At 38.3% G+C, this 21,530-nt stretch overlaps 1 protein-coding gene and 1 pseudogene across 1 annotated transcript; both read right to left on the bottom strand.

Annotated features, from left to right (window-relative positions):
* Positions 1-346: 346 nt before the first annotated feature.
* On the bottom strand, positions 347-1,270 carry LOC110258173 (olfactory receptor 4A47-like). Its single transcript, XM_021081357.1, has one exon. It carries the CDS (start codon positions 1,268-1,270, stop codon positions 347-349), a length of 924 nt encoding a protein of 307 aa, XP_020937016.1.
* Positions 1,271-4,824: 3,554 nt separating this feature from the next.
* The window catches only part of LOC110258174 (olfactory receptor 4A47-like), a 33,271-nt pseudogene continuing 16,565 nt past the window's right edge, over positions 4,825-21,530 (bottom strand).

Raw genomic sequence — 21,530 nt, 5'->3', positions numbered from 1 at the left:
GAATATGCCTAAAATAAAACAGAATTAGAATGTATTAAAAGGAAATAAGTAATTAAGTAAACATGAGTGTAACTCTATAAAAATTTTATTGACTAATAAATTACATATTATTTATTGATTCCCTTTTTAAATGAATTACTTGTTTTTAGATGCAGTGATAAACAAGGCATTATAAAATGTAAAAAAGGAAACCACTATAAGTAGCACAAACTATTAGAATCTTTTTTAATTATAATGATCACAAATCCTTTAAAGTTTGCATCAAGTTTGTGAAGACATTTACATTCCAAGAAGATTGACCCTAATGCTAAATTACTCTTTTCTTGATGTATAGTGCACTTATTTACTACTTAATATGATATGATTTTCTCCAGAGCTTCTTCACAGCATTAGTCAACTCAGAATTTCTTAGACTATAAATTAATGGGTTCAGCATGGGGCTTATGGTTGTATAAAACACGCTCAATGATTTGTCAATGGGAAAGGTCTTGGCAGGTCTTGCATATATGAAAATACAAGGAACAAAGAAGCAGACAACAACAGTGATGTGGGAACCACAGGTGTGGAGGGCTTTCCACCTCCCTTCCTGACTCAGGTTCTTTAGAGAGTTAAAGATGACTCCATAAGACATGAGTAAGAGCAGAAAAAAAATAATGCACATCAGTCCTCCATTGGCCACCACTAAGATGCCAATGACATAGGTGTCAGTGCAGACGAGTTTCAACAAGGGGAACATGTCACACATAAAGTGATCAATGACATTGGGGCCACAGAATGGGAGCCCATAAATAGTGCTCAGTTGAATAACTGAGTGCAGAAAACCTCCAATACAGGACACCACCAGTAGCACAACACATACCCTTTGCCTCATGATAACCAAATAATGCAAGGGCTTACAAATGGCCACATAGCGGTCATAGGACATCACCAGCAGAAGAGAGATCTCTGACCCACCGAAAAGGTGCCCAGTAAAGAGCTGGGTCATGCAAGATTCAAAGGATATGGTATTGTATCCGAAGAACAAGTCTGAAATCAATCTGGGGGAAATTGAAGAAGAATAAATTAGGTCTATAGATGATAAACTAGCAAGAAAGAAGTACATCGGTGAGTTCAGGGTCTTATTGACAGTTATAGTCACAACAATGAGCAGGTTGCCCACCACAGTCAAAATGTAGAAGAGCAAGAATATAACAAAAAGGACTTTCTGCTCCTTTGGATTCTGTGTGAGGCCCAGGAGGATAAAGAAAGTCTCATTTTTCCTTGGTTCCATCTAGTCTGTACAGGAACTGACTTCACATATTAGAAGTAGTTTACCTAAAAAACAGTGGGGGAAACTTTTTAATGTGTTATAAATTTAACCTTTTACTTATCCATTCAATTATAGGAATATGTATAAAATTTCTACTTATGGCATAGAGATTGTGATTACCAAACTGAATAAAGCATAGTTCCCTGTGCTTAGTGATATGATAGAAGACAAGGGATCAGACAATTCCAGATCCATGTAACAAATATGGCTGTGAGTATATTCATACAATTCCAGATTCACAGTGTAGGAATATGTTAATCAAAATGGAATCAAAGTCTCACAGAGGAAGCATTCTTTTTTTGTAGAGTTTTAAAAGGAAAAGTGATTAACAAGAGAAGAAGGGAATTCCATGAAAAGTTGCACCATGTCTAAAGTCAAAAATGTGTAATACTGAAGACCCATATAAAAAATTTCCATCATTTGTGTGAATACATGAATAGAACATTACTGTTTTGGATTGTTTGAAACCATACTGAGACTTCTTTCCTAGGGTCCTGCACTGGATATTCCTCCTTTCCCAAAAATGCATGCTAAAGCACTTTTACTTTGTATCTCAGACCCTGTATTTCCACTTATTTTCAACCTTGAAGAGGCAATATCTACAACTTGAACATCTATATTTGGATATCAATTTAGTATATATAAAAGCAAAATTTAAATTTTCCACAATACAAAGGGAGTTCCCAATCTCATTAAATGGTACCACCTTCCGTGTAATTATTCAGACAAAAAAAAAGGAAAAAACTCCCAAAATTTTTCACTCCTTATTGTTCTTATATTACTTATTTATACCTTTATCCCATCCTCTTTACTTTCAAAATACATCCCAAATTTGATCATCCCCCTTGTCCTCCATTTTCCTCCTGGCCCACAGAAAGAGCCTCTTGACATGTCTCTCCACTTGTATTCTGGACTCCAACAATGTGTTCTCCTGAAACATCCCAGATTACTCTCACAATGTTTTACATGTTCTGACTTATCACTACACTTCTTAAACTCTTAGAGTGGATTCCAACCATGCACACACAATTTAATACATCACCTTGAAATTTACAGTAACAACAAATATAATCCCATTTCATGGTTTAGGAAACTTAATGTACAGAATATCTCATTATTTTTCCCAAGGTCACACATTTTTAAGTGGTAAACCTAGAGCTGAATCTAAATTTGACTTATTCAAAGTAATTTAATTTCTTACATAATAAAGTCGCACAACTCTGAAGGATTATTTCCACTATTAATCTTACCTGTGGAGGCTTATTCACAAAATGAAGAATGAGTTTTTAACTCACTCCTAGGGATATGGAATTATTCTTTCATCTGGTTTAACAACAGAGGGTAAAAGCCTTCACTATTACTTGAGGAAATTGTTTATTTGCATATCTGCTCAATTTCTCCATGGATTTTTCTGATTACTCAGAAAATTGTTTTTATTTGCACTCTATCTTATTTAAAATAAATGTCATGATGCACACAAAAATATAGACAAAAAATACTATGTTATAGGATAATTTGTCAAAAAGACATGCAAATCCTATGTTTACATAGGAAGATAGTGATCAATCATTTCCCAAGAAATTTTATTTTGAGTAACATATTGTCCTACTAATTTCAAAACAGAAAAATTCCATTCAGTGGTACAGTCCTTCTAATTTTATCTTATTGGTAGAGCCAGCATAGTTGACTTGAGATTTTGAGATAAATTCATGTGCTTTTCTTTCCTTCATGCTATACTTTAAACCTAACAAAGGACCTCCTGAACAATTCATATCAGTTTTTAAAAAGATATCATTTTTTCTCCTGATATTGGCAAAGATCACTGGACTTTTTATCCCTTCTAAGCATATTTATCATTGAGTCTTAGAATTGGAATGTGTCCAAGACTGATGATTAATTAAATTCACTGGGAGTTTTCAGAAAAATTTAAAAGTACACATACATGTAAAAACACTAGTAGGTTAAATCACACAGTTAGGGTGAGAAAGAGATGAAGCAGAAAAAAAAAATAGCCTTAGAACCACAACGAGGCCATTGTCAGTCAAGAATAAAATATCAGCTCAGTCATTTGGTTCCAGTTAGATTAATTAACCAGAGATCCCAAACCTGCCATGGCGAGTGTTTATTTCTTTTATTTGATACTAAAATTATTTTACCTTCAAGTTAGGTTAGACTTAAAAAAATTTTATCACCAATTTAGATGCAATATCTAATTTTATGTATTAAATTATGATTTTTAATGACTTTTTAAAAATTTGAGGTACCTATTCAATGAAATGTTTCAAGTGAGAACATAAAAATTAATAAAATGGAAGTTGGTGAGGAATCACGTAAAAGTTCTTTCCTGAGTGAATCTTATATTCTTACAAAAGAGTAAAATAATAAAGCAAAAAATTTAGTAAGGTAAGTATAGAATTATTCACAGCTTACAATATAACAAATAGAGTGCTGTTGCAGAAATTAGAGGGAGAATCTTACTATGAATAATGTAATCAGAGAAAGCATTTCTTAAAATGTGATGATTAGGCTCAGATCCAAAGGATAGGAAATGGGGAGTTACCATTACGGTTCAGCAGTAAGGAACCCAACTAGCATTCATAAGGATGAGGGTCAGATTCCCAGCCTTGCTCAGTGGGTTAAGAATTGGGCATTGCCATAAGCTGGTGTGTAGGCTGCAGATGCAACTCAGATCCCAAGTTACTGTGGCTGTGGCATAGGCTAGCAGCCATAGCTCAGATTCTAAATGCCTAGCCTGGGAACTTCATATGCTGCAGGTGCAGCCCTAAAAAGATTAAAAAAAAAGATAGGAAATGGCTACCATTGGAAGCACTCTAGGGGTAGAATCAGAGCTGCAGCTGCTTGCCTATAGCTGTGTCTGTGACCTACAGCACAGCTCAGAGCAACACTGGATCCTTAACCAACTGAACAAGGCCAGGGATTGAACCTGCATGCTCATGGATCCTAATAAGGTTCCTATCTGCAGAGCCATAATGGGGATACCTTTTTTGTTTTTTTAAAAAGAAAAATGTAACAGACAGAATATTTTGTATGTAATGCAACTGAAATAGAATATTATATATTACATTATATATTATATACATTATGTATAGTATATAATAAAATTAAATATACTCACTAATAGAATTAAATGGTTTCACTAGAATGGACAAAATGGCAAGACTACAACTAAAAAAAAACAGCTTCAGAAAATAATGTTAAAGATAAGTGCATAAATTGATTAAAAATCATTGAAAATGGAAAAATTTTATTAATTGCATTTTTTTATCAAATCCCTCCTTATATGTGTTACAACTTTCCAGTCAATGTGATAAATAAGACATTATATAGAGAGTTGGCATTATATCAGGTAAACATATTACTGCCCAATCATACAGTTAACACTTTATTATAATAAATGATTTAAAGGAAAGGAATAGGTCAGTTTTAAGAGGCATTTAGTTTCCAAGAGGTCGAAACTAAAAGTCATATGATCCTCTTCATGGTGAATGTCAGACTTACCTACAAGATAGGGTGCTGCTTCTCCGGAGCTTCTTCATAGCATTAGTAAACTCAGAATTTCTTAGACTGTAGATTAATGGGCTCAGCATGAGGGTTATGATTGTATAAAACACACTCAACAGTTTGTCAATGGAGAAAGTATTGGCAAGTCTTGCATACATGAAAATACAGGGAACAAAGAAACAGACAACCACAGTGATGTGGGAACCACAGGTCTGGAGGGCTTTCTTCTTCCGTTCCTGACTCAGGTTCTTTAGAGAGTGCAAGATGACTCCATAAGACATGAGTGAGAGCAGAAAGACAATACTGAAGATCAGTCCTCCCTTAGCCACGACTAAGAAGCCAATGACAGAGGTGTCGGTGCAGACAAGTGTCTATAAAACATACATGTCATAGATGAAGTGATCAATGACATTGGGGCCACAGAATGGAAGCCCATAAATAGTGCTCAGTTGAATTCCTGAGTGCAGAAAACCTCCAGTACAGGACCAAACCAGCAGCACAAAACACAGCCTTTGGCCCATGGTAACCAAATAACGCAAGGGCTTACAGATGGCCACATAGCCATCACCAGCAGAAGACCTCTGATCTACCAAATAAGTACTTTGTAAAAAGTTGTGCCATACAAAATTTGAAAGATACGATATTTTCCCCAAAGAGCAGATGTGAAATTAATTTGGGGGAGATGACTGAAGAATTAAGTGGCATCCGTAAATGAAAAGCTAGCAAGAAAAAAGTACATTGGTGAGCCCAGAGTGTTACTGAAAGTAACAGTCACAACAATGAACATGTTCCCCACCACAGTCAAAATGTAGAAGAGCAAAAACATAACAAAAAGGACTTTCTGTTCATTTGGATTCTGTGTGAGGCCCAGGAGGACAAAGTAAGTCACATTGTTCCTTGGTTCCAACTATTATTTTATGAATACTGATTTCAGATATTAGAAATAGTTCACCTAAAAAACAAAGAAAAGATATTTGAAAGTATTATCAGCTTAATATTTTCTTTTTTAATTCAAATTTTAAAATGCCTTTGGAGGATCTATTTGCATCATATGACCTGCCATAGAAATTAGGGTTACCATTTGAAAAGTAATAATTTGCATCTATGAACCCCAAACTCCCCATCCATCCCACTCCCTCCCCCATTCCCCTAGGCAACAATAAATCTTTTCTCTATGTTCACAAGTCTATTTCTGTTTATAATGGATAAGCAATATGCTCCTACTATATAGCACAAAGAGCTATCTATGTCTTGTCTCTTGGGATAGACCATGATGGACAGCAGAAGTTGGCACAAAACTGTTAATCAACTATATTCCAATTTAAAAATTGGGTGTACCATTTTGAATAATCTTATGTTTCCATGTTCTCAGTGATTTGACATATAATAATGTGATTATATATTTTAAGCCATTTCAATAAATACCATTATAAATATATTCATATTGTGCTAAGAAACATTTTGAATCAAGGTGTGATTGGGAAGTACTTCCCAGAGGAAACAATGCTTTAGTGGAGTTTAAATGAGAAGTGAGAAAACAAAAAAGGATAGGAAGAGAATAACATAAAAAGCTGCACCATGTATAAAGCCACAAAACTGTCATACTGAGGATTCATTTAATACAATCTAAATCCTCAAAGTCAGTAAAAATAAATTTTAATGTAAGGGTATAGACCAAAGTCATTGCATTAGTTGCTAGGAGGATGGCCTATTAAGAACAATAATTGTTCATCCTGTTTTTAATAAGATGTTCTTCATTCCTTTTGAGGCCTCAAACTAACAGCATATTTCTAGCAACATTCTGTTCACCATGAGATATACTTTCTCTCAGATGATAGGTACTTTCCCTACAACCTTCCCAGCCCCCAAATCTTTACTAGTTTGTAGAAATTCTATGACAAAGCAGCATAAGCAGTAGAACTTTATCACCACATCATTGTGGATGCTAGAAATTCAAAATCAAGGTGTCGACAGTATTGGATGCTCCTCAAGACTGTGAGGAAATGACCTGTTCCATACCTCCTTCCTTGGCTTAAAGATGAATGCATTTAAGTTTGCAAGATGTTTTCCATGTAAGCATGTCTGTATCCAAATTCTCCTCTTTATGAGAAAACCAATAACATCGGAGAGTCACCCAAGGGATTTTATTTTAACTCAGTTACCTTTGTAAAGAACATATATCCAAATAAAGTCACATTTTAAAGTTTTGGGGATTGGGACAGCAACATGTAAATTTTAAGAGGACACAATAGAACCATAGTTGTATGATCGGACATATCATGTAACCCACAGCAATAGTTGTCCCAGATAGTCTAACACTACACTACAACCTCCTTCTTAGTGAGTGTCTTTACTTGGATCCTCTTTTTTGTTCACCATAATAGCTAAATCACTCTAAAACTGTGTGCCTTCAATCTCTATCTCTCCCTTAATTTTCAAACTTGTACATGCAGCTATCTAATTGATTTCTTGAAATAAACATAAACTTCATATTTATAAAACTAAATATTTAATTTTCCACAATAAACTTACTCCTTCCTAGATATTCCCTAACTAAATGGAACCATTTTGCATATCATTGTTTAGAATTTATATTGGACAGTATCTTTCACTTCTTTGCTTCTCTTGCATTACTTACTGAAAATTATAATTAGTTTCATTGACTCTCCTTCTAAAATATATTCCAAATTTGATCATTAATGCACCATACCATTCCTTCCTTTATCTAATCCAGTAGCCTCCTTCAAGTTTTCTCTGCTTTTGTTCTTTGCTTCATGAAATAGTCTCATGAAGCAGCCCAAGTAATTTTTTTTTGGCTGCACCTACAGCATGTTAAAATTCCCAGGCTAGGGATCCTAGCCCCTCTGCAGCAGCAACCTAAGCTGCTGTTAACCAGCAGCACCACAATCAAACTCCTAATATTCTTTAAATCTTGTACAAATTCTATTATTCCCCTGTTGAAAACCTCTAAAGTTGATTTCTTTAACACTCTTTAAAATCAAATTCCCTGGTATATGTTTGGCTAAGAGACCATAGATGACTTAGAAGCTGGCTGCCTCCCCAAACTCATGTCTTAACAATTCTCCATGTTCATTCTGCTCAAGACTTCATATTAGTCCTCAAACATGGAAAGTGCTTTTCCATCTCTTTAGATCCATCAGTTCTTTTGCAGATGTTAATTTCAGACATAAGTTTTTACCTCTAACATGATGATTATAAATGTCTCATCCTGCTTAATATCCTCAGTTTATATATCATGAAAGCCAAAAAGGTTTATGACACTGGGTTTCACATAACCCTTATCATTAATGTATATGCAGAAACAGTTCTATGTTACTTAAAATGTCTATAAAATTCCTCTTTTAGAAAATATATCACTTTTATAGTAAAAGATATTTCAGAACCAGTAAATTATATTTTCATAAATCTAGGTGTAATACCTTAAATAAGTGGCAGTCACCACACAGGGTCATAATTTGCATACTAGTAAAATGAGATTACAACCCTGAGTTTTTGTATCTAGTAGACTAAAATATATGAACATATGTAACACAGTTCTTGCACTAATATAGATAATCACTCTTCATATTCTTTTCATTTTTTCTGCTGTACAGCATGGGGACCAAGTTACACATACACACAATTTCTCCTCCCACTTTTGTGTTGTGATGTAACTATGTAGACATAATTCTCAATTCTACACAGCAGGATCTCTTTATAAATCCACTCCAAGAGCAATAGCTTGCATCCGTTAACCCCGAGCTCCTGATCCCTCCCACTCCCTCCATCTCCCCCCAGGCAGCCACAAGTCTATGCTCCAAGTCTATGATTTTCTTTTCTGTGGAAAGTTTCATTTGTGCTATATATTAGATTCCAGTTATAAGTGATATCATATGGTATTTGTCTTTGTCTTTCTGGCTCATTTCACTCAGTATGAGTGTCTCTAGTTCCATCCATGTTGCTGCAAATGGCATTATGTCATTCTTTTTTATGGCTGAGTAGTATTCCATTGTGTATATATACTACATCTTCCTAATCAAATCATCTGTCATGGACATTTGGGTTGTTTACATGTCCTGGCTATTGTGAATAGTGCTGCAATGAACATGCAGGTGCATGTGTCTTTTTGAAGGAAAGTTTTGTCTGGATATATGCCCAAGAGTGGGATTGTGGGGTCATATGGAAGTTCTATGTATAGATTTCTAAGGTATCTCCAAACTGTTCTCCATAGTGGCTGTACCAGTTTCCATTCCCACCAAGAGTACAGGAGGATTCCCTTTTCTCCACAGCCCCCTCCAGCACTTGTTATTTGTGGACTTATGAACGATGGCCATTCTGACTGGTGTGAGGTGGTATCTCATGGTAATTTTGATTTGCATTTCTCTAATAATCAGGGATGTTAAGCATTTTTTAATGTGCTTGTGGGCCATCTGTATATCTTCCTTGGAGAATATTCTATTCAGGTCTCTTGCCCATTTTTCCATTGGATGATTGGCTTTTTTGCTGTTGAATTGTATAAGTTGCTTGTATATCCTAGAGACTAAGCCCTTGTCCATTGCATGGTTTGAAACTATTTTCTCCCATTCTGTAAGTTGTCTTTTTGTTTTCTTTTGGGTTTCCTTTGCTGTGCAAAAGCTTTTCAGTTTGATTAGGTCCTATGGGTTTATTTTTGCTCTCATTTCTGTTGCACTGGGAGACAGACCTGAGAAAATGTTCATGATGTTGATGTCAGAGAGTGTTTTGCCTATGTTTTCTTCTAGGAGTTTGATGGTGTCCTGTCGTATATTTAAGTCTTTCAGCCATTTGGAGTTTATTTTTGTGCATGGTGTGAGGGTGTGTTCTACTTTCATTGCTTTGCATGCAGCTGTCCAGGTTTCCCAGCAATGCTTGCTGAATAGACTTTCTTTTTCCCATTTTATGTTCTTGCCTCCCTTGTCAAAGATTAGTTGACCATAGGTGTCAGGGTTTATTTCTGGGCTCTCTATTCAGTTCCATTGGCCTGTATGTGCATTTTGGTACCAGTACCACACTGTTTTGATGACTGTGGCTTTGTAATATTGCTTGAAGTCTGGGAGAATTATGCCTCCTGCTTGTTTTTTGTTTCTAAGGATTGCTTTGGCAATTCTGGGTCTTTTGTGGTTCCATATAAATGTTTGGATGATTTGTTCTAGTTGTGCGAAAAATGTCATGGGTACTTTGATAGAGATTGCATTGAATCTGTAGATTGCTTTGGGTAATATGGCCATTTTTAGAATATGAATTTTTCCAATCCAGGAGCAAGGAATATCTTTCCATTTCTTTACATCTTCTTTAATTTCCTTGATTAATGTGTAATAGTTATCAGCATATAAGTCCTTTACCTCCTTGGTCAGGGGTATTCCCAGGTATTTGATTTTTTGATGTGCAATTTTAAAAGGTATCGTATTTTTGTATTCATTTTCTTTTATTTCATTGTTAGTATTCAGAAATATGATTGATTTCTGAATGTTAATCTTATATCCTGTTACTTTGCTGAATTTGTTGATCAGTTCAAGTAGTTTTGGGGTTGAGTCCTTCGGGTTTTCTATGTATAGTATCATGTCATCTGCATACAGTGACAGTTTTATCTCTTCTCTTCCTATGTGGATGCCTTTTATTTCTTTTGTTTGTCTGATTGCTGTGTCTAGGACTTCCAAAACTATGTCGAATAGCAGTGGTGAGAGTGGGCATCCCTGTCTTGTTCCAGATTTGAGTGAGAAGGCTTTCAGTTTTTCCCCATTGAGGATTATATTTGCTGTGGGTTTGTCATAAATGACTTTGATTATATTCAGGAATGTTCCCTCTATACCCACTTTGGCGAGAGTCTTGATCATGAATGGATGTTGGACTTTGTCAAATGCTTTTTCTGCATCTATTGAGATGATCATATGGTTTTTGACTTTTCTTTTGTTAATGTGGTGTATGATGTTGATTGATTTGCGTATGTTGAACCATCCTTGTGAGCCTGGGATGAACTCCACGTGGTCATGATGTATGATCTTTTTGATATGTTGTTGGATTTGGTTGGCTAAAAATTTTTTGAGAATTTTTACATCTATATTCATCAAAGATATTGGCTGATAGTTTTCTTTTTTGGTGGTATCTCTGTCTGGTTTTGGAATTAGGGTGATGGTGGCATCATAGAATGTCTTTGGGAGTACTCCTTCTTCTTCAACCTTTTGAAAAAGTTTAAGGAGGATGGGCACCAGATCCTCTTTGTATGTTTGATAGAATTCACCTGTGAATCCATCTGGTCCTCAGCTTTTATTTGTAGGAAATGTTTTTATAACATATTCAATTTCATTTATAGTGATTGGTCTGTTCAGTTGGTCTGTTTCTTATTGATTCAGTTTTGGTAGGCTGTAAGATTCTATAAAATTGTCCATTTCTTCCAGATTGTCAAATGTGTTGGCATATAGTTGTTCATAGTATTCTCTTATGGTTTTTTGTATTTCTGCAGTATCTGTTGTGATTTCTCCTTTTTCATTTATAATTTTGGTTATTTGGGTTCTTTCTCTCCTCTTTTTAGTGAGTCTGGCCAGGGGTTTGTCAATTTTGTCAACCTTTGCAAAGAACAAGCTCTTGGTTTTATTAATTTTCTCTATTGTTTTTTGAATCTCTATTTTATTGATTTCCTCTTTGATCTCCATAATTTCCTTCCTTCTGCTGACTTTAGGTCTTTTTTGTTCTTTTTCTAATTCATTTAGATGGAGGGTTAAGTTGTCAATTTGAGATCTTTCTTCTTTTTTGAGAAAGGCCTGTATTGCTATGAATTTCCCTCTGAGCACTGCTTTTTAGGTGTCCCATAGCTTTTGAGAGGTTGTGCCTTCATTATCATTTCACTTTAGAAATCTGTTTTTCTAAAGCAAATCAATAGTTTGAAACTGATAAAAAATAATTATAAAAATAATAACTGTTCATTTCTAAGCTGTTAAATGTCACATCAACCCATAAAAGTAGGTAATGTTCATGCTTGATTATACAATAATTATATTTCTAGTGGAAATTGGGAAGCTGATCCAATGTTTGGAGGACCTACTTGGTGTCAGAAGATGAGAACAACACAGCAAGCAAATCCTGAATGTGGTCTCTGCCCTCTTGGTGCCAACAGTCAAGTAGAAAATAAATGATCACACCAATAATTGTGAAATTGCAAATGCTGAAAGTGTTATGACGAGAAGGACACCGTTTCCCTATGAGAAGATATAATAACAGAATTTTACCCAATTAGGAAGATCAACAAAAGCAAGGGTGAATAGAATGAACCAGGGTTAAAAAGAGGAATGACAGTGAAATGAACACCCTTCCCCTTGGGTACCCTAAAGACAGTTCTTTTCCCTTGCCCAGCACCCCTAGCTCTGCACCAGTGGTTAAACTGAGCATAGCTGGGGACAGAGGGTCTCCTGATGGGACTGGTAGGGTCAAAGGCATCATTTCTAAAAACATGTTTCCCTAAACATCTTCCTTCAGAACTTTCAAGCTTCTACTGAATCAAATAATCTGGAATGAAGCCCTAGAATCTGCATTTGAAACAAGCTTCAAGGTGGTCCAAATGCACACTGCAGGGTGAGAACTGCTATCCAAGATGCTGGGGGCATCAGAGCCTAGGTGATGTCTCACAGCTTCAGCAGAATCTCCAGTGGTGGCAAGAGAGGCTGCCTTTGGCTGAGGTTAAGATCACACCTGCTGGGGCAGGGAGCAGGGGGGAGGGATTTGAATGGGGGATGTTGGGATCAAGTGAAAGCAGTGGCGGGACAAAGTCAGAAGCAGGTAAAGCATGCTAGAGGCAGGCTGAGTCTGGCATGGCAGTTTGTAGCTCCTGGTAGTGGAATTTGGGATTACTAAGTAGGAGGCAACGGAGTCTGTCAACTGAGAGTACGGGCTTCAGTCTTAAACTCTCCTCCTTACTGGCTATGTGAGCTTGGACATTAACTTCTCTATGTCTCAGTCTTCTCATGTGTAAAATAATAATAATATAAAATTGACCACATGAAATCTTTAGCGTGTTGGGAAGATTAAATAAGATAAGGTAGGAGTCATTATCAACAGAGTACTTGTGATCTACCAAATACATTTATAGATCTTCTTTTATTTATTCTCAGACAATCATCCTAAAAGCTATTACTGTATTCCTCACAACTTTACATTCCAGCCCTGACCTGTACCTGTAGCACCCAAATCATGTATTTGATGCCTGTTCAACTCCTTCCCTTGCCTGCCTAACAGGGGACCCAACATGCTCAAAATATCCCTCAGGCCAGGGAAGGACTGAATCCAAGCTGGAGCTGCAACCTTGACCACAGCTGTAGCAAGGCTGGATCTTTAACCACTGAAGTCTCCACAGAGACAAGCCAGATCATTAGCCCACAAGACCACCATGGAAATTCCCCAAATAGAACTCTTGGTCCCACCTACCCACTTCCTCACTTGCTACTCCATCAGGTTGTCCAGATAATAATAAACAGCATCCCCATTCACTCAGTCATCCAGCCAAAAGCTAAGGAGTCTTCGTAATGTCTTTCCTTTTCTCACACTCCACATCTAATCCCTTAGTCCTGGGGCTCTGCTTTCAAAACAGAGCCCCAAACCAGCCACTCTCAACACCTCTAGTGCTGCTGTAACTTCTCACCTGGAATTTCTCACCCAGGCCACTTGGTCTAAGAACCTCCTGACTGGTCTCTCTTCTTCCTCTGTCCTGTATAGTCAATTCTCCACACTCGAGATTATTTAGTAACAAATCAATTTGGGGGTGATGAAAATGTTCTGAAGTTGATTTAGTGATGGTCACACAACTCCATGAATACACTAAAACCCATGATATCATACATTTTATTTTTGTTTTTTCATTTTTTGGCCACACCCATGGCATACGGAAGTTCCTGGGCCAGCGAACTGCACTGCAGCCACAGCAACGTCAGATCCTTAACCCACTGGGATGCACTGGGATGGGGATCAATCCCCTGCCTCAGCAGGGACCTGAGCCACCACAGAGACAACACCAGATCCTTAACCAACTGCATCAAAGCAGAAACTCCTAACTTATACACTTTAAATTGATGAATTGTATGATATATGAATTACATCTCAATAATGTGTTTTAAAAAAAACTCAATGATTTTGAAACTATTGTACATGGTAGAAGAACTGGCCAAATAAGTAAATGGATGGTGAATGATGGAAACTAGGTTTCTCGCTGTTGGAGAGGGAGGTTACAGGTAACCAAGAGGGGACAGCTGGAGTAAACCAGGAGGCACTGCATTAGAAGCCAATACTCCAGGATAAGTCATACGAAACAAGCAGGGAATGTGATAAGATGCTGTGCTTGAAAGAACTGAAGAAAAAAATCTCTTTCCAAGCAGAAGGGCTTATTAAGAGGCAAGCAGCAGCAAGGTTTGGAGAAAAGGAAGAAGTAGATGACAAAGACAGGGGACTAACAAGAAAAAGGAGGGAAGCACCAAGGCTGAAATAGTATATGCAGAAACTGGCTTGGGGTGATTCAAGTAATTCTGAGTGTATACACCAATTAGAAAGAATGGAATAGGTACTGCTGGAGATGCTAGCAAGGGTCACCTCAGAAATTAAAAAAAAAAATGTGGGCTTTATCCTGCAGAACTGCACTGCCAATAGCCACATGTGGTCATTCACATTCAAATGAATCCATATAAAATAATATTAAAAATTCACTCCCTTTGTCACTCCAGTCACATATGAGGTGTTCAATACCCACAGTGGCTAATGGCTACAATACTGGGTAGGACAAAACATGTCTATGCTCTTAGACAGCACTGCAGAAAGAGCCACTGGAGAGTTTTGTCCAAGGGAGTAATGTACTCAGACCTGCATTTGGGAAAAACCCCTCTGGTTTCAAAGACAAGACAGGATTGGCAGAGAGTAGACTGGAGGGTTCCCAATAAGACCCAGGAAAGGGGTAAGAACTTGTGCTACAGTACTGATTTGTTTTAAATGTCTGCTTTACTAAAGGAAGCTGCAATATTTTAATAGTTTGATATTAAAAGGAATGAAAAACTATAGTTCAACATAGTAGGTCTAAGCCAGATCAGAAGAGAAATCTGAGCATCACTACAGGAATTTCTCTCATGTATGCAAGCCCGTGGCACACACCATCATCAGAAAGCAGTGCACTACAGACAGCTACTTAGAAGGAGAGATGGCCAAGAGTATGCAAGTTAACAACCTCTGAAGCATATGTAAAATGAGAGCGAGCAAGAGAGAGAGAGTGTGGTGTGGTGGGTGTGTGTGTGTGTGTAAGTTCTACTGGTCATTTGTTGGATCTCAGGACTAGTCTGCCCTTTGCTAACATGAATCCAAGGTAGCTGGAAAAATCTGGATGACAAGAACTCATGTTGTAGTCTGGTCCATGGTGTCCCACAGGCACCTTCAACTCAATAGAACCTTGCTATCTTCCTGCCAAACTCTTCCTCCTGTGTTTTGACCAAAGGCACTTAACTCAAGGCAGAAAGAAAACCAACCATCCTGTCCCTCAGACCCCATCTCCAAAATCTACAGAGCCTGTCTTCACTCCCAGGGTCCCTTCAGATATCTCAATCCAAACGACAGCAGTGAACTCATGGTCTTTCTCCCCAGGCCTGTTCCTTCCTCCCCTATGCTCAGCTGACAGCCTGTGATGGATGTGATTCTCACTCATCTTCAGGACCCCAAGCCTCAGTTCAATGAGAGGAGGAAACTATTCAACTGAAGTTTTTAATTTCGGCCTTACTTCAGAAATACTCAAGCTTTTAGCCTGCACCAACCTGAGTTAGAACTGCTGAAGGATTTGGTTGAAAGGAAGTGAAATTTAATCTTAACCCCCAAAGCATCTGAAAATTGGCAGGCTGTCCAGGCCATCAGATGGAGTTTGGAAATCTGCCAACACTGAGCCCCTGCAGTTCCATAAGATTGTGTGTTTATTGTCAATTACTCTGCTTTTCTGTCTCTCCAAAAAAAAAAAAAAGTGGAGGAAAAAAATTCCTGAGTTGTCTTAGAGAAGTTCTCATGAAGAATTCACACAAAGTAGTCCCTTCATGGCTACACTGAAAACTTCAACCAAACTCCACTTTTCTCTTTTGACAAAAGAAAGAATCATCAACCTGAGTCCACATATGAATAGATCCTGACTTGATCAATTTCATTTTGTCTCCTTTCTCAGTATCCCCAACATCTCTGTTGTTTCCAGTCTGAAAAAATAGCATCCTACGGCTTTTGTCAATCTGTTTTCTGTAGATAGCAAGATAAACTCTTTGCCTTGGCACCCAGTCAGAAAGTCATTTTAAGACCATTATAATGAAACTCATCTCTTAACTTGGTGCTGTTTTTACAGTTCAGAAATAATATTTATACTGCGGCATCTTCTGGCCTTTAGAAGGTGATTCTCCTTGTGAAGTATGTATTAAAGTAAAAAAAAAGTTTTAACTGGTAAAATCTTCCCTTTGCTTAAGATTCCTCATAATTGGGGACTTACTCAGAATCAGGGGCTGTCATATCTACCTGTCACCACCCAAAGAGGATGTTCTGCCATAACATAATCATCTTTATAAACTCAGAAAGAATGACTTAACCCTGGAGAAAAATTAAAATGAGGTGGTGGGGGGAAAAGTTCTCCTAAAATGAATCTGTGGAAATGGAGATGCAATGTCACATACTTCCACAGGCACTTTTTTTCAGAAACCACCTAAAAAAGAAGCTTATAGTTACATGTCTCCTCAGCACCTCTAACTTCTCCAGGGCCAACAGACCCCCCATTTTTTAGGACCTCCCCCCCAATTTTTGAGAACTGAAGCCTACCCATTTAACCATATTATTCTACTAGGGCCACCAAACAGAAAACCCCAGGGTGGGTAATTTGATCCAAGATGGATCAAAAGGAACTTTCACAGCAAGTTTTCAAAGTGGATCCATGTAGGGTAATTAGGTTACAAAATGTGAACTCACAGGCCTCTTGGATTTATTCCCTGCTGTGGCAAAGGCACTTACATGAGGGACGAAGGTGCAGGCCTGGAGTAGAGGAGCCCGGAACTTGGGCAGGGGTGGGGGAGGTGGGGACACACCTATGTGAGTTAGAGTTCCCCTCGCTCTGTCATCCTGGAGGCCCAGCCACATATCCCCTGCTCGGACCACAGTCTGGTTACAAAAACAAACAAAATATCTTGTTTTCCTTAAGCCAATTCAAACTGAGCTTCTGTTACAGCCAAGAGTTCTGACCAAGATAGATACTAATACTAGGAGTGGGGTGTAACACTGACTGGAACTAGCAGCTGAATCAAGCTGAGGGGTCGATGGCAGAAAACTCTCCATCCCAGGGAGGGAACTCATCACCCTTTGCTATACAGCTACAGAGCAAAGCCACTGGTTAAACTGCAGTCTCTGGGACCCTGGGACTTAGATCTTGCATCACTTCTGGCTGGAGTTCCAGTCATTTTGAGAGGAAGAACTTGATGCAGCAAGGACTTCTTGAAGTCTTTAATATGAAGCTGCAAAGGAAAGAGACGGCTGTCTTAAAGACAGATGCCTTGGCCCACCGAGGTGAGAGAATCAAGACACCCAGGGTTTTTATGGGGGCTCTATTATTCCAGAAACCACAAACATAAATCTCAGCTCTTTGGCAGGTTGGAGACAATCTGAGGCTCCAGCTGCTTCTTAGAGTATCAGCCAGTCATCTTGTCCCCCCTCTCAGAGCTTCTCATTCCCCTCTCAGAGCTTCTCACCCCAAATGGGATTTCTTCTGGGTTTTTCTGCTGGCTTAGGTTTTACTTCTTTCCAGTCTGGAAAATCAGTTATCACTCCTCCATCTGTTTTTCTGCTTCTAAAATGTTGTTGCTATCATCTCCTTGTCCAGTTTTCTCTGTTGTTGTTTAAAAAAAAAACCAAAAAACAAAAAACAACTGTCCTGACTGTCATTTTCATGGCATTTCAGGAGAAAGCAGGCAAGTGTGGCTTAATATGCCATGTTTCCTGTTACTTCCTTTTCCCCTCTTCTCTGAATTTCAATTATCCTATTTTTAGATCTCTGTCTTTACAGAGTTGTGAGTTACAGGTATAGTTGTTAGCTGTAGAGATGTGTGAGTTCTTAAAACTTATAATTCAGTCCATGGTAGAATGGCTTCATGAATCACAAAGTTGTACCCAGAGCTGATCCAGATGAATGGACATGACCTTGATATCTGGGACCCAGTGCTGTCTGCAGGAGAGGAAAAGGTGAGTGTACATTTGCAGCTGAACTGCTGCACTGTGTGAGCAAGGAAAGGTCTAGAAGTGGCCACATGCCTGGGGATGGGTGTGTGTGTGTGTTTGTGTATAGCAACAACATTTTAGAAGCACACATCTATGTGCTGGGTAGCAAGTCAGTGGTCTGCCAACAGCCTCTCTTATCTTCCTTTCATAGGTTCTCCCCTATTCCTGGTGGGACAACCTTCTTTTAGGGAAATATTCCTCCCTCTAGATATAGGTCTAAGGAGTGTGGCCTGTCACATTCACACAATGCTGGATGATAATGCCATCCAGGACAATGAGAATCCTCTCTTGGAGCTTCCTAATACTAGGGAGGAAAAGCACAACCTCTTGAGTGACAAGTCTGTGGATATGAGTCTGAAGGCATCAGTATCTTGAGAAGTGGCTGTTCTGCAGGAGAAGGGAATAAAAACAGCCCATGGAGAGAAGCTAAGAGATGCAGAGGCCACAGATGGATATCCTATGGGCAGTTCAGTTACCTCTGAGATCTATGGAAGTTTCCGCCCTTCCTTTTTTTTTTTGACTTTTTAGGGCCACACCATGTCATATGGAAGTTCCCAGGCTAGGGGTTGAACTGGAGCTCCAGCTACTGGCCTACATCACAGCCAGAGCAATGCAGGATCTGAGCTTCATCTGCAACCTACACCACAGCTCATGGCAACATCAGATCCTTAACACACTGAGCAAGGCAAGGGATCAAACGCACATCCTCATGGATCCTAGTCAGGTTTGTTACTGCTAAGCCCCAACAGGAATTCCTGCCCTTCCTTTCTGCTCTTGCCTTTGTCTTCTGGGTGTGTGCCTCTTCTTTTCTCCTTCTTTTTCTTTCTTTTTATGTTTGGCTGCACCCACAACATGAGGAAGTTACTGGACCAGGGATCAAACTCATGCCACAGCTATAACCAGAGCCACAGCAATGACAATGCTGGATCCTTAACCCATTGAGCTGTGAGGGAACTCCTTTTTTTTAACTTTGATAAGAACACATATCATCCAATCTTAAAATTTTTTGAAGTGTACAGTGTAGTAATGTTAAGTATAAGCACAAGATTGTGCACCACGCCTTTAGAACTTTTTCATCTTGCTTAACTTGGGTTTGTGCCTTTTATTTTTATTATTTATTTATTTATTTATTGTCTGTTGTCTTTTTAGGGCTGCACCCACCGCATATGGAGGTTCTCAGGCTAGGGGTCTAATCAGAGCTGTTGCTGCCGACCTATGCTACAGCCGCAACAATGCCACATCCAAGCTGTGTCTGCAACCTTCACCACAGCTCACAGCAATGCTGAACCCTTAACCCACTGAGCAAGGCCAGGGATCAAACCCTCAACCTCATACTTCCTAGTTGGATTCATTTCCACTGCACCAAGATGGGAACTCTGGTTTGTGATATTGAACGTTAGATTTTGATACCAGAAGTTAAAAGAGTTAAAACTACTATACCAACCAAATGCACAAAGCTAAAGATTGTGTATTAGAGGTTTCGATTATTGCCAAGGTTATGTGAAATACCCTCAGAATTGTAAATATTCGTATGTGTATAAGTAATTAAAGCTAAAGCTTTAGAAAACAATACAAACATTAGCATTACTTTTATTTTATTTTATCTTATTTTATTTTATTTTTTCCCACTGTACAGCAAGGGGATCAAGTTATCCTTACATGTATACATTACATTTCCCCCCCCACCCTTTTTTCTGTTGCAACATGAGTACCTAGACATAGTTCTCAATGCTACTCAGCGGGATCTCCTTGTAAATCTATTCTAAATTGTGTCTGATAACCCCAAGCTCCCAATTCCTCCCACTCCCTCCTCCTCCCACCCCAGCAGCCACAAGTCTGTTTTCCAAGTCCATGATTTTCTTTTCTGTGGAAAAGTTCATTTGTGCTGGATATTAGATTCCAGATATAAGTGATATCATATGGTATTTGTCTTTGTCTTTCTGGCTCATTTCACTCAGTATGAGTGTCTCTAGTTCCATCCATGTTGCTGCAAATGGCATTATGTCATTCTTTTTTATGGCTGAGTAGTATTCCATTGTGTATATATACTACATCTTCCTAATCAAATCATCTATCATGGACATTTGGGTTGTTTCCATGTCCTGGCTATTGTGAATAGTGCTGCAGTGAACATGTGGGTGCACGTGTCTCTTTTAAGTAGAGTTTTGTCCAGATATATGCCCAAGAGTGGGATTGTGGGGTCACATGGAAGTTCTATGTATAGATTTCTAAGGTATCTCCAAACTGTTCTCCATAGTGGCTGTACCAGTTTACATTCCCACCAAGAGTACAGGAGGATTCTCTTTTCTCCATGACCCCTCCAGCACTTGTTATTTGTGGACTTATGAACGAAGGCCATTCTGACTGGTGTGAGGTGGTATCTCATGGTAGTTTTGATTTGCATTTCTCTTATAATCAGCGATGTTGAGCATTTTTTCATGTGTTTGCTGGCCATCTGTACATCTTCCTTGGAGAACAGTCTATTCATGTCTTTTGCCCATTTTTCCATTGGATGATTGGCTTTTTTGCTGTTGGGTTGTAGAAGTTGTTTATATATTCTAGAGATTAAGCCCTTGTCCATTGCATGGTTTGAAACTATTTTCTCCCATTCTGTAAGTTGTCTTTTTGTTTTCTTTTGGGTTTCCTTTGCTGTGCAAAAGCTTTTTAGTTTGATTAGGTCCCATGGGTTTATTTTTGCTCTCATTTCTATTGCTTTGGGGGACTGACCTGAGAAAATAATATTGATGTTGATGTCAGAGAGTGTTTTGCCTATGTTTTCTTCTAGGAGTTTGATGGTGTCCTGTCGTATATTTAAGTCTTTCAGCCATTTGGAGTTTATTTTTGTGCATGGTGTGAGGGTGTGTTCTGCTTTCATTGCTTTGCATGCAGCTGTCCAGGTTTCCCAGCAATGCTTGCTGAAAAGAACGTCTTTTCCCTATTTTATGTTCTTGCCTCCCTTGTCAAAGATTAGTTGACCATAGGTGTCAGGGTTTATTTCCAGATTCTCTATTCTGTTCCATGGGTCTGTCTGTCTGTTTTGATACCAGTACCACACTGTTTTCATGACTGTGACTTTGTAATATTTTTTTTTAAGTCTGGGAGAATTATGCCTCCTGCTTGGTTTTTGTTTCTCAGGATTGCTGTGGCGATTCTGGGTCTTTTGTTGTTCCATATAATTTTTGGATTATTTGTTCCATTTCTGTGAAAAATGTCATGGGTAATTTGATAGGGATTGCATTGAATCTGTTGATTGCTTTGGGTAGTATGGCCATTTTTACAATATTGTTTTTTCCAACCCATGAACATGGAATCTCTTTCCATTTCTTTACATCTTCTTTGATTTGTTTGAATAAAATTTTTAGTTCTTGGTACATAGGTTCTTTACTTCTTTGGTCAGGTGTATTCCTAGGTATTTGATTTTGTGAGCTGCAAT

Source organism: Sus scrofa, chromosome 10, assembly GCF_054392235.1.
Source record: "Sus scrofa isolate SSC_HxYL_T2T_F1_AM1 chromosome 10, Sscrofa_HxYL_maternal_Yorkshire_Landrace_v2.0, whole genome shotgun sequence".
NCBI lineage: Eukaryota > Metazoa > Chordata > Mammalia > Artiodactyla > Suidae > Sus > Sus scrofa.
The sequence above is the reverse complement of the archived record's forward strand: the minus strand, read 5'-3'. Positions and strand labels throughout refer to the sequence as shown.